General features: G+C 55.9%; 1 protein-coding gene across 2 annotated transcripts in view; it reads right to left on the reverse strand.

The window, feature by feature from the left end:
* Positions 1 to 1,588: 1,588 nt before the first annotated feature.
* ICOSLG (inducible T cell costimulator ligand) overlaps positions 1,589 to 13,328 on the reverse strand; it is a 12,105-nt gene continuing 365 nt past the window's right edge. Inside the window, exons 2-7 of one of the 2 annotated variants that reach the window (XM_045284825.1) lie at positions 10,657 to 10,697; positions 8,520 to 8,885; positions 7,043 to 7,348; positions 4,651 to 4,803; positions 3,014 to 3,049; positions 1,589 to 2,273 (exon numbers count right to left, since the gene is read on the reverse strand). In XM_045284825.1, the coding sequence (XP_045140760.1) occupies positions 2,263 to 2,273; positions 3,014 to 3,049; positions 4,651 to 4,803; positions 7,043 to 7,348; positions 8,520 to 8,885; positions 10,657 to 10,697 (913 nt within the window). In that variant the 3' untranslated portion in view covers positions 1,589 to 2,262. The remainder of the gene's footprint in view (positions 2,274 to 3,013; positions 3,050 to 4,650; positions 4,804 to 7,042; positions 7,349 to 8,519; positions 8,886 to 10,656; positions 10,698 to 13,328) is intronic. The other variant, XM_045284826.1, reaches the window with a different exon arrangement.

The following is a 13,328-nucleotide window of genomic DNA, read 5'->3' on the forward strand; positions in this document are numbered from 1 at the left end:
CGAAACTCTGGGCTTGAAACAGAGATGTGTCCAAACATTGGAACTGGTCCCGTGCACTGCCCAGCCTGCAGACCTCACAGAAGACCACACCTGTGAGGCGTTCCACTGGAGCAGCCTTCTGGAATGTTCTTCCACTCTGGCCAGGTACAGCTGTAGCCTATCCCCTGCTGTCCAATGGGTCTGACTCCTAGCAACCCCGTAGGACAGAGGAGGCCTGCTCCTGACAGTGTCTGCGCCTGTAAATCTTGATGGGGGCAGCCTGCTTCCTCTTGCTCCCTCCCAGTGGCTGGTGGGTTTGAACTGCTGCCCGATGCTTAATCCATGGCATCACCAGGGCTCCTTTGAGGAGGGTGAGAAGTCAGCATGTCACACCACACTGTGGTGATGACAGCCCAAGCTGGGGAGGCCGGAGGGGCCGAGGGGAAGCAGAGTAGAAGCAGGAGTTTCGGTCAGCCTGGGCCTCCAGGATGACCTGGGCTGGAGACTTGCCCTGTTTCCCCTGACTTGGTCTGTGTGCTGTGTGGTCTGTGTGAGGACCCCAGGCAGGGTCTGGAATCGGGACGGTGCCCTGGCCAGGGTTTGGGATCCGGGGTCCTGGGCAGTTGTGTCTACCAGGCCGTCTGCCCAGTCAGCTCCCAGCTGCTCAGCGAGGCACCTCACCCCCACTCCCAGACGTCCACAGCCTTCATCTCTCCTCTTCTTACGCCCTCCTGAGAACTTCGGTGAGGATCCCTGTCCCAGCTGCCAGGAGCAGTGAGTGGCTCCCAAACAAGCAAACGGTTTCTTCTTTTGGGTTCTGGAACGCCCTGCCTGACCATGGCTCTCATTCACGCTGGGTCTGAGTGCAAGCCTCTAACGGCCACCAGCACTGCCTGACCGCGGCAGCACCACAGCCCTGACTGAAATTTGGGGACATTGGGGGACTCTGAGCAAGAGGCTACAGGGTGTTTGCCCACCGCTACTGGTGGATGCAGCATCCCAACCCCTGCAGAGTGGGCACCGTGGGTTACCTGGCTGGTCTTTCTAGAGCCTTCCCCCTAAGACATTTTAGCAGCATGGCTGAAACTGCCCGGGGAGGTCAGAGCCTCTGTGTATACACAGGGCTCTAAGGGCTCCTAGCACCGGTGGGGTTGCTGGCCGCCCATGTACCAGAAGTTGGACCCAGGGGTCTTGGTTACAGGCTTGGATGGCAGGACAGGTCACAGAGGCTGGTGGGGGAAGCTGCAGTTTCTGCAGAGGGCGCTAGAGATGAACTGCCCATCCTGCCTGCCAGGATGTGACGAGACAGTGGTGACAGGAAGGCACCCCCTCACCCAGGGGGCAGGGCTGCCGGCTCTGGAGCACCTTCTCGGCTGCATCTCCTCCTGCCTGAGCCCAGAGGGGGTCTTCCCCTTACCAAGCCCCACACGCACCTGTCTAGGATGAAGATGGCTTTTGACCACAAAGCGTGAGGCCCGGCTCGCTTCTCTGTCAGTATCCCAGAGAGTCAAGTCCAACGGGGTCCCCAAAGGCTGCTTCAGTCAAGAGCATTTAATAAATTTATGTATTTACATTCTCGCACACATGGACATGCACACACACACACAGACACACACAGACAAATACATGTGCAGAGAGACAGACACACCCACCCACACGTGGACACACACACGCACAGACACACGAGTGTAACAGGCTGTAAATAAGCCAAGCGACACACACACAGACATGTGGTCCAGTAGCTCCAGTGTAGAGGACTGTGCATGAGGGATCTTGTGCATGAGGGCCTTCCCAACTCCCTGGGGGCACCCCCTTCCAGCATAGCCTCTAGTTGCCCAGAGCCATTCGGGAGAAAATGGGGTGCCCCACTCAGTTTTGCAAACTCAGCTCCCTTCTTCCAGCGTTGTGCCCGGCACAGGGCTCACGGTCCCCGTCCCAGTGGTGGAGAAGCAGCCGTCACGAGGCCCTGTCTCATTCCACGCGTGACCACAAAGGCAGAATGCCTGCTCACAAGGACACACTCCAGCTGATTTCCCCAAAGGGCCTCCTTGCTCAGGGTCCCTGGTGGTTCCTGTATAGTCTTCTTAGCCAAGACGTGGTCCCGCTGAGGCAGCCCCGGGAGGCCTCTCTGGTGGGGGGCAGCTCCTTGTCCCTGTAAGGGATGCAGTTGGCGGCAAGTCTGTCCACCTCACTGCCCCGAGTTTCACAAAGGGACCCTTTTGCCAGCTGCCGGGTGAAGCATCGCCCCAGCCATGTCCGTTGGGTGGGGGCGGGGGTGTCCTGTCAGAGAGGGCCTGGGAAGAAAGAGGGGAGAGGCGGTGAGACGCCAGCCCAGAACCGTGAGAACACAGCACTGAGCTCAGGAGGGGCTGCTCCCAACACGCCGCCTGCCAACAGCTTGCCTCATTTGACCAGGATTAAGAACAGGCCGGCCCTGCTTTTCGGGGAGTTGTGTTCTAAAAATTCCCTAAACCTGGCTTAGCAGATGGGCCTTTGGCAGCAGCTCCTGCTGCCAAGCGGAGCAGCACAGCCATGTAGACCCTGGCTGGCTCCCCTGGGCCGGCAGGGGGTGTGAGGGTGCCCCCCCCCCCCAGCAGACCCCTTTCCCAGTGGGAACAACAGGGCTCAGGGAGGTTCGGCAGTTTGCCAAAGGCACCGAGACCCGGGCGGTCACCTCTCCCATAAACACAGAGTCTTTAAGACAATTGTCCTGTTACAGAGCGGAGGACACCAGTCTGCGATCCCAAGACTCCAGAGGGTCAGGGCACCCTCTGAAATGGGGAGGGAGGGACAGGCGTGAGGAGGTGGGGCACCGGGATAAGGAGTAGGGGGTGAGACTGGGCATAGGTGGCCAGGGGCTAGAGCAAGGGCAGTGGGGAAGGAGGGCAGGGTGCTTGGGGCTCATCACAGGCGTCTTCTCCGCTTTCATTGGTTTCTGGAAAATTCCATCATAAAGTGTCAGGAAAAAAAGTACAAAAGAGCATGCCTCCACAGCACAGGGGAGGAGCCAGAAACACCCTCTCTGCACACTCACCGTTGGGCTCAAACTCAGGCCGGGCGCTCCGGGCACCTGTTGGAGCAAACCACAGACGTCAGGGCAGCCGAGGGGCGGCGGCCTCTGGGGCCACGTTCCCTGCCGCGCCACAGTGCTCTGTGCGGGGAAGAGGCGGGCTGCCACGTGCCCGCCACCTTCACATCCTCTCCTTCCTGAGCCCCAGCTTCTGACTCCCCTTTCTGACCGCCACTGTGAGGGGGGCAGCGGGAAATGGAAATGGGGACCCACGCCAAAACAAACATTGGGGTGCACGTTCACGTGCCCTCGGCTCAAGGCACTGTCTCTTGAGAAACAGGCATGAGAAAACTCACTTGGTGCAGCGGCCTGGCGTGGATATACCCACCTCCTGGGCCCCCAACCTCAACTGGCCCTTCCAGAACAGTTCCTTATGAGAAAGCTACCTTTTAACAGGTTCTCTGCTGTTGTGTTGAATATGTGTGAGCTTCTCGGTCCACTGGATCCGAGACACCTTCCAGATTGGGCTGTGGGCCGGGAAAATCCCTGGGGCCAACTGGAATTGGTAACACCCTAGAGGCTGGAGTCCATGGGGAGGGGCCAGCTGCCAGCCAACGCTGTCACCAAGAGCAACTGAGTTCTATTGACACAGTGTTGCTCCATTTGCCCGGAGCCCCTGGGGGCTGCAACTTGTCTGCTACATGGAAAGATCTATAGTTGGAGTCCACCTGGCAGCACGTCGTAAGAAGGACCCGGCAATCTGCTTCTGAAAACACAGCCCCTGAAAACCCGCAGGACGCAGTTCTCCTCGGACGCAGGCACGGCTGGGCCACCGTGCATCGGAGTCCACCTGGCAATCGGCTTGGGTTTCTTGGTTTATTTACTACGTCATGGTCGAACAAGCAGGGCCTACATGGTTGAATGGTCAGGCTGGGAACCACAAAGAAAGGTGGTTCCATCAGTGGTCTAGTTCTAAAAAAGCCAGCCATGGACAACTCTACGGGGCCCAAGTCTACGTGGACACTCGTGGCTCACCATGACTCAGGGGTTTGAGGGCAACTGATTAGTCTTTTCCGTGGCCCCCAGTCTCTAAGCAGTGTCCAGGAAGAGCCCTGACCTTGTACCGCATATCTCTGGGTGGCTGCTAACCTAGGAGACTCCCCTGTGCCCCTGGGGTGGGAGCTGGGCACAGTGGGCACTATGGGCTCTACCCAGAGCTAGTGTTGGCTATCGGGCACCATCACCGTGGTCTGGGCCCTGGGCTGCTTCTACCGGTCACAGCGGCCTCTGTTTCTGGGATTTTCCTTGTTAAAACACAGACTTCCTAGATTGATCCTGAAGGCTGGTTGGCATGGCTGATGGGAAGCCAAGCCGATGACGTAGGGCAGGCTCCGCCAGCTCCTTCAGAGGCAAATTTGACCCTGACCTTAAAATTAAGACTGGGCTCCGCCTTTTGACATGGGAATATTGGGAATATTGGGCTTCAGACAGACAAACTTCCTGGGCTTCACGTTCACTTCCTGGGAGTGTTGAGGGTGCTAGCGCTGGTGAGTGAGTGCAAATGCTGATTTCTGAGCAGAGTTCAAGCTCGCAGAACGAGGCCACGCCCTCCACTTAGAAAATAAGTGTAGACCGTCTATACCATGGGCCTCGTCTGGTACCTGTGTAGTTTCCACAGGAACATCTCTTCCTGCAGAGCAAGCCAACAGCCACGCCAGTGATCAAAGCCAGGGTTCCCAAGATGATAAGAACGACCGGCACTCTCTCCTGGTCCTTGAACGGGGGGATGTCTGTGATCCGGCCAGAGGAGAAGTCTACAAGAAAAGGGAAATAAACCAAGACTTAGAGGGCGAGGAAGAAAAGGATCTATTGCTCCCCCCTCCACCTTAAGAAGAGAGCACCGTGGGAAAGAACTTATGGCGAAGGCCCTGGTCGACCCGTTTAGCGATTTGTACACAAGAGCTTCAGAAAGCTCGGGTGGGGAGAACCACAAACCTGTGATCTTGTCATTGCATGTTTCCACCAACTCTTTGGCCCATGAAGTGACCTAGAGAAAGGCTCTCTTTGAGGGGGGGGTGTCCTCTGCCCCCCGAGTCCTCCCATCCTCCTGCCTGTGTCTGTCCCCTGTGATTGATTGCTGGGCATGGTCTGATCGGCCTTTCTACGGGTCTACACACGCAGGTACGCTTGGTTGGGAAATCGGTTTCTGGGGTGAAATCCACAGAACATAAAATAAGCCAATCAAGGGCACGTAGTACATTTGCAATGCTGTGCAGCGACCCCCATCCCTACTCCCACCCCCAACTATTTCCACACCGTTCCCAAGAGGCACCCCCACATTCGCAGGGAGTCACTCCCCGCCTCCTCTCGCTCTGCTCCAGCAACTACCCATCTACCGTCGGTGGATGTCTCCTACCGGCAGGGCCCCTGTTCTGCCTGGCTCATTTCACCGGGCGGGCGTCACGCTGTCCAGGCTCGGCCCTGCTGCAGCACACACCGCGACGCGATTCACTCTGCCCATGCTGCTGTTAGGGACCGTCAAGTCCGTCTGACTCACAGCGACCCACCGCACCACAGAATGAGATACCGCCCAGGCCTGTGACACCCTCGCCCCTGTTCTTAGGCTGAAGCCCATCGATGCAGCCACCTGGTCACCCCCTCTTGTCAAGGGTCTTCCTGACGGCTGTGTACACCATTCATTTGCTTATCCACGCCTCCACTGAGGGACCGTGGACGGGGCGGCAATAAATACGGTGTCTTTAGACCCTAGGTATATCCCTAGCAGTGGAATTTCCAAGGTCCCCTGATAATTCCATGCTGACGGCATGTCGCCCCCCCCCCCCCAATATTATCAAACTTTCTGTTGTAAATGGGGTAAAGGTGCGGGGAGCAGACCACCAGTTTTACACCCAACAATTCACACCCGTTTTGTTTCAGCTCCGCTCACTCCCACTCCTCCAGGACATCACTGATCCCACTTCCTCCCTGTGTTTCCGGTCTCCCTTCTTCCTTCTTCCCTAACCCTCTGAACTTTTGTCCTTGGGCAAACCTTTTCAGGAACTGCCACATGCCTGCCAGATGCTGAATTACGTTGGTTACGATGCCACTGGCAGTGAATGAGGGCTCCGAGGGCTCCTCTCCAGTGGGGTTCTCACGGTCCAACGGGCACCACCACCCCGGAGCCGTCCACTGCACATGCCCAGGGCTTCTCGAAGCACATCTGAACAAATAGTGGCCTCGACTGAGGAGCCACCGTGGAAGCTACTTGGAACCCTCTGGAAACTCTGGAAAGGTATTCGGAGGCCAGGGCTGGCGTAGAGATTCTGGTCAGGGAGGTCTGGGGGCACAACCCAGGCGTGGGGACTTTTACAGGCTGCTCAGGTGACCCTGCTATGTAGCCAGGCCCTGAACCATTACCCGAGAGGAGCCAGCCACTCAGGTGCCACCTTCCAATGCTATTTTCAAGTAATGTTATGAAGCAGGCTTTAGGGTGGGGGGTGGAGGGGTGGCACAAGCCTTTCCTAGTCATTTAGGAGGGCTGACAGTGAGCTTTGAGCTGCAGAAATTCAGGACTCCTGATTGCAGCAAGAAGGGTGTCCTGGTCCTGCAGGGCTCTCCAGTGGTCAAGGCCACCTTCACCCAGGCCCCGGGCTGGGTTTAATGCTTTCCCATCGCCACCTTGAAATCCTTCCAAATCGGAGAACACGGCACCTTGCATTTTCATTCTGTGCCAGGTCCTGCTGGCTGCAGCGCACAGAGCCGGCCCCACACTACCTGTGCCTCTACCTTATACCTGTCATCCTAGCATGGGCGACAAGGGGACACAGAGTGGGAGCATCTGTGAAAAAGGAGTCACCTGCCCACGCCTTCCATGGGGAGGACCAGGGCCAGCAAGCTGGCCTCTGGAGTGAGTGCAATTCTCCTCGGACAAACACGGGAGCAGCATGTATCGGCGCTGTGTCTGCCATGTGGAGTCCCCGTGCAGAGACTGTGCCTCTGCCTGAGAGCACCCCTGCCCCCTCCCCCAACCTCGGGTGGGCGTGGCAGACACACCTGAGTCCTCTCTGATCTGGCTGCTGCTAGTCAGGTTCTGGTGCAGCAGCTCGTTCTCGATGCAGCACTGCACGTTCACGGTGGGTGCCCACCGGACCCTCAGCACGCTGACCACATTGTACAGGCCACGCTCATTCAAGAACACAGTGTTGTTCTGCAGTGCCTCGTCCAGCAGGCTGTTGTCCGTGCGGTTGACCCAGTAGACTTTGGGCTGCGGGTAGCCATTGGTGGATGTGCATGTGAAGGTGACCTCCTCATCCTGCGAAGGGGCGGTGGGGGTGCTGACGACGGGCATGCTGTAGTTGGCTGCAGAGGAGAGAGGCCAGAATGAGGGGTGTCAGCATCTGAGGGTCACAAAACAGAGGGGTGCAGCATGGCTAGGGCCGGGCAGAGGAGGGTGGCCTGCAGTACCTCTGAACGTGGTAGGGGGAGAGGCCAGGGCCAGGTCTCAGAAGCAGGTGGAGGCTCGGTTCTAAGTCCCTCCCCTCACCCTCCAGAAACTCAGCTCCCTGGCACGGAGTCAGTTCTGATGCACAGCGAGCCTCCAGGACAGAGGGGACCCTGCCTTTGGGTTTCTGAGACTGGAAATCTTGCTGGGACCAGACAGCCTCAGCTTGTTTTCATGGAGCAACTAGTGGCTTCAAACCACCAACCTCACAGTCAGCAGCTCAACATGGAACCTATTACACCACCAGGGCTAATTCTCACTGCCATCGAGTCATTGGCGACTCCTGGCGGCCCTTAAGACAAGGTTGAACTGCGCCCGTGGGATTCCGAGACTACACCTCTGTACAGGAGTAGGCAGCCTCTGGGCTCCTTAGTGGGCTTAGTTTTCCACTAAATTCCAATCTTACTTGGTGTCTCCCAGCACTCCCTCCCCATTTCATAAAACAACAACAGCAGCAGCAGCAGCAGTCGAGTTTGCAAAGTTCAAGAAAAAGACAATGAGATTAGGAGCTATTCTGTAAAACCACCAGCCTCAGCCTCTGGGAAAATTTCTTCCATGTCGAATGATTATTGTTCCAACGACATCCAGCTTCCAGCCACAAGCAGAAGCCTGTTAACCCCAATTAGGGTTCTCTCTGCAGGAGGCCAACAGATGAACAGGCCAGGGAGATTCATTAAACTCAGAAAACCATTCATTCGTACAAGGCTTTCTGTCATAAAGGGATACATTAATAATTAATCAAGCTACATTAATTATTAATATTTTCTAGAATGAGAGGAGGAGGAAGAAAGTGTCCACCAAGATTCCTGGGGCCCCCGTGTGAGTTGGAGGACGACTGGGCCCCAAGCTGTTTTCCGTGGCTGATTTTTGAGAAGCAGAGTGCCAGGCTTTTCTTCCGAAGCGCGTCTGGGTGGACTTGACCCGTCCACCTTCCAGTTCGCAGCTGAGTACGTTCACGGTTTGCACCCCCAGGACTCCCCAGGAGGTAAGGCTGGATTGAGACCATATCTCCGGCTTCTATGGCCTTACCTGCCACGTGCAGTTTCACCAAAACTTCTAAAACCTTGTCAAATCCCTTGGACTTCCTGATGACCACGCAGTGGAACCTCTGCTCGTCCTGCAGGGTGATGTTGCGAAGCTGCAGGGAGAAGTCCCCCCGCTCCATGCGGTGCAGCGACAGCTCGGCCCGGTGCTGGTAGTGGTTGTCTTCGTGGCCTGGAGAGCTGTTCCCAGGGAGGTAGTAGGTCACCACAGTCTTGGGCTCATTGATTTGCCAATAAACGTAGAAATCATTTAAATCAAAATTGGTTCCTTCAGGGTAAATGCAGCTGAGCTCCACACTGCTGCCCACCATGCCTTGGACCTCCTTCTCTTGAATGCCGGCTCTGGGACCATCTGCGGGGATGGAAAGAGGACAGCTAGTTTTCCATGCTGGGCTCTGAGTCTGGGACGCCAAGCACGGGGCGGGCTTCATATTTGAAAGCCTCCGACACCAGGCTTGACTCGCATCAAGTGGAGAAGCAAGGTCCCAGGGAGATCTACCTCTCCATCACCGGATGCTGTCAAGTAGATTCTGACTGGGGCAACCGCGCGCGCGTGTGCCACAGCAGAGCTGGGCTCCCAGGGCTTTTCGGGGGCTGAGTTTGGCAAAGCAGATGCCTAGCTCTATTTGTCTGAGGCACCTCTGGGTGGACTTGAACTTTCAACTGGTTGGTTAACAGCGAATCGCTTAATCATTTGCTCAGCCCTAGGACTCAAGATATACTTCCAAAGCCCAACTCCATTGACATTGAGTCTATGCTAACTCAGAGTTACTCTACATGGGGTTTTTGAGACTGTGAGTCTTTCCGGGATTTTTAACGGATACATCCCATAACCTCATCTTTCTCCCATCGGCTCACCGCTTAACCCGCATTGCCACTAGGACTCCTTACGGCGTACAAACATACTTGAGAAGCTCAGACTTTGACTAGAATGGGCGCGGTCTGATATCAATTTCCTGGTGTTGATACTGCGTGATATAGAGTGTAAGAGGCAACCCTTGGGCCCAGCTGGGAAATGGGTACACAGGGCCACTCTGTAATTGTTGCAACTTTGCAGGGAAGGTCGATAATTAATTTAAAAATAAGAACCTCTTGAAAAAGTCAGAGACTTGCTGCTTTGAGCCCTGTGCTCCTTTAAGAACTGTCCAGGTGGGGTCAAAATGACCAGGGCCACTAGAAAGGCCAGATGGAAACCTTAGGGGCCAGTGAGCTGACGTGAAAAGGGGAAGGAGGGAGATGGTACAACTCAGAGATTGTCATCTCTGCCCCTCCGCTGACGTGCCCTGTAGGAACGCCACCAGGGTCTGCGGTGCATACTCTCAACAGCAATAGACACGAAGTAAATCATTATGGAAGACTCGAATCTTTAAACGGAAGCATCCATTTCGCAACGACAGGATGTTCACCGAGCTACATTGTAAAAGGTCCCGGAGACAAATGCGAGGTGGGGGGGAGGGGGCTTCAAGAGTTGGTGGGAAAAATCAAATTGAATAGGATTTTCCACGAAAACGTCCCACGAAGTTTTTGAAGCCCCCTCACAGAGAGTAACTTTCCTGCGACAACTGCTTCCGTGACTACAGAAAACGTGACTACAGAAAATGCCTGGTGCCTCTGACCGTCCCTTTGGGCTGGGCAAGGCCTGGGGGCACGGGGGCACGGGTGTGGCTCTGCGGTGGTGAGAGCCCTCTGGGAAGCAGGCGGACTTCTGCGCTGTACACGGTTGACTGGGGTGAAGAGCGTGGAGAAGCAGGCAGGCGCCCTGGAGGGCTGAAGCCCCCAGCTCATCTGGTGGAGAGAGGAACTGAAACTCATGGAGGAAGTGCATCCCAGTTCTGCCAGACACTAAGTGAAACAAGAACTGTGGAGTTGAGAGAAGGTGCTCCCCCGTGGCTTTCAATTTTGCGCCTGACGACCACTCCAAAAGGGGGTGGTTCTGAACTCACCCGACGGCGCTGTGGGCGAAAGGCCTGGCAATGGGCTTCCCAACAGCTCACAGCCAAGACACCCTAGGGAGCAGCTCTCTAACACACGGGGCTGCCGTGCCCTGGAATTGATTCCACAGCAACGAGCTTGGGAGACCAAACAGGAAGGCTGGGCCCGAGTTAAAAGCCGCCCTTACTTACCGGCTCGCAGGCCACTGAGCAGCAGCAAGAGCAGAACAGGGCTGAAAGGAAAACGCAGATGAAAAGGAGGTGAGACACAGCCCCACAGGGTGCGTGGCCTGCTTCTTGCAGCAGGAGGAGAGTTACGCCATCCTCATCAATGTGAACACAGGTACCGTGAGCCTGGGCCAGGGGTCTGGGAATTCAAAGAGAGGAGCCAGGCATCCCCACCTTCTTCCCAGTACAGCAACCCCCAAGGGCTGGGTGTCCTGACAAAGAGCCACTCCTGCATTAACAAACAAACAAACACACACACACACACACACAATTATCAAATAGATACTCACAGAGACCTTAGAGGGCAGGTAAAACTGTCCCTGAGTTTCGGAGATGAACTTGTAGGGGGAGGTCAGATATTGTAATATCTCTCATGCTCTCGATGACTCTAATATAATACTTATATATCTCAACCGTACAATTGTGCATTACTGAACCCAGAAGTAGTATTACTGAACCAGTGAGTTCTATCAGTGGGTGGGGCTGGCACCCCACTCCTCTTCACTCCCCTGCGCCATTTTTTAATTTAATACTACACGAACTCCTTATGGGAGTAGAGAGCCCCGTCTTGTTCCCTAGGTGGTGTGGTTACCTGTTGGGCTGATAACTGTAAGGTCAACAGTTCAAAACCGCGCACACACACACACACACAAACTCACTGACATTGAGTTGATTCCCCAATCCTGGTGACCCTATAGAACAGAGTAGAATTGCCCCCTGTGAGTTTCTGTGAGACTGTAATGTTTATAGGAGTAGAAAGCCCCATCTTTCTCTCCTGGAGGGACAGGTGGTGTCAAATTTCGGGCCTTTCAGATCACAGCCATTATGCCCCAGCAGGAACAAAATCACCGGCAATTGTGGATCTGTGTACCTAGGACCATCTTTCAGCCAAGGCAATTTCGGGTTTGTGAGAGCCACCACTACAGCCAGGGGCTTTGACTCCCAGACACCTGTCCCGGGAAAATAGTTGAACCCAGTAAAAAGCTTTCAGGGCATTTATAGCAGCTGAGAGAGAGAAAGCTTCTAACAAGCCCAGCAGTCAGGTTGGGTGAATTTAAAGGACAAGGCAGGGAGCCGGATTGTTCTGAATCGGAATCTGGTGGTTCCCTCTTTCAGGTGCTCCAGCATCTCGTCCCCCACAGCCTGAGCCAGCCACACTTGGAGAACCTTCAGCCTGGGGCCCCTCGTCTTCTATACATGACTCATCCCAGCACCCCTACACCTACGGGGCTTCAGGGGACAAAGGGCTTCTCATCTGCCCTTCAGAAATCAGGACTACCTGGTTCCAGTACTGAACCCAGACCCTCATGACAGCAAGGTCCAGGGTGCCTATCATCTCCAATTTCCCAAGTGGCCAACATGCCGTGCCCCCAAAGTCTTCATCCACCTGCTGTTCTGAATCCTCCCAAGCTTCACGGGAGTCATAGGTGGGACTCTGTGTCCACCCTTGCTCCACCCTGGACCGCTGCCACAGGACCTGCATCTCACACCTGGCACCCCTGTCCTCTCCTGAAGGAGGGGCTCACCCTCTCTTCCCCTCCACACGCTCCTACTGAGAGCGCCATATGGCTTTGGGCGACGGCTGTGGTGACGGCAGGCCCTTGTTTCTCATCAGCTGAGTAGGGGTGCCATTCGTGACCCCCGTTTCCCTCCCAGCACACCTAAATCTCTGAAGGGCCATGGACTGTCTGTGCTCGAAAGTCCCACTTGCAGGGTCTCCTCAGGGCATCGGGTGCTTTCTGGAGAGTGGGAAGGGTGCGGGCGATGGGCTCATGCTCCCTTTCTGGGTGCAGCTGCCTTGCACCTCTCTGAATCCCACCCAGAGCCCCCATCAGACCCTGCTCTCGGGCCAGCCTCTGCCCTCTACCAGCACCCACCACCCCAGCCTGATCTGAAAACTCCATTTTCACCCCCTGCCACCCTGCCTCCCAGCCCTCTCCCTGTCCATGGCTGTGGCAGTCCAGGGTCACTGACTCCTCTCTCTCTCTGGATCTAATAATAAACACATTTCTTGGGTGGGCAGTGTGACCTAGGTGTGGGGGACTGTCTATGGGCAAGGACATCTGGGTTCAGGGTGCTTCCACTGTTCCCCAGGAGGCACAGGCTGCTGACCCAATGACAGGTGCCCTGAAGGGGTTATTTTGACCAAAAGTCGGGGATCAAAGCTGTCACCCCTGCCCACGGCTGGCAGGAGGCTCTTGCCTTAGATGGAAGCTGCACCTGAGGTGCCCCATGTTCTCCAGATTGGAGTTGCTGATGGGGTTCGGGTTCCCAGGTGTGTGTGTGTGTGTGTGTGTGTGTGTGTGTGTGTGTGTGTGTGTGTTTGGAGGAGGTGGACCAGCTGGCCTCGGCACTCTCTATAGAACAACCATCTCAGACCAGCATGGTCACAACTTCCACTATTCTTCCTTCGGGGAAGTACCCCAGGGTTGGGGGGACGGGGGTTGAGTGCCTGGAGCTGTTTATGGGTGGCCAGCCGGGAGAGTGCCAAGCAGCCAGCCTTCCCTCCTTCTAGCACCTGCTCTTCCCAGGGACCCCACCCTCAAACACACCCACGCGCTCGGTCCCTACGTTAGGGTGGTGCCTTAGGGTGGTGCCGGGCCCTCCCCCTGCAGCTCCCGCCACAGGTGGCTGCG

Source organism: Echinops telfairi, unplaced genomic scaffold (genome assembly GCF_000313985.2).
Source record: "Echinops telfairi isolate 266 unplaced genomic scaffold, ASM31398v2 ScPeMD7_7469;HRSCAF=8507_0, whole genome shotgun sequence".
Lineage (NCBI taxonomy): Eukaryota > Metazoa > Chordata > Mammalia > Afrosoricida > Tenrecidae > Echinops > Echinops telfairi.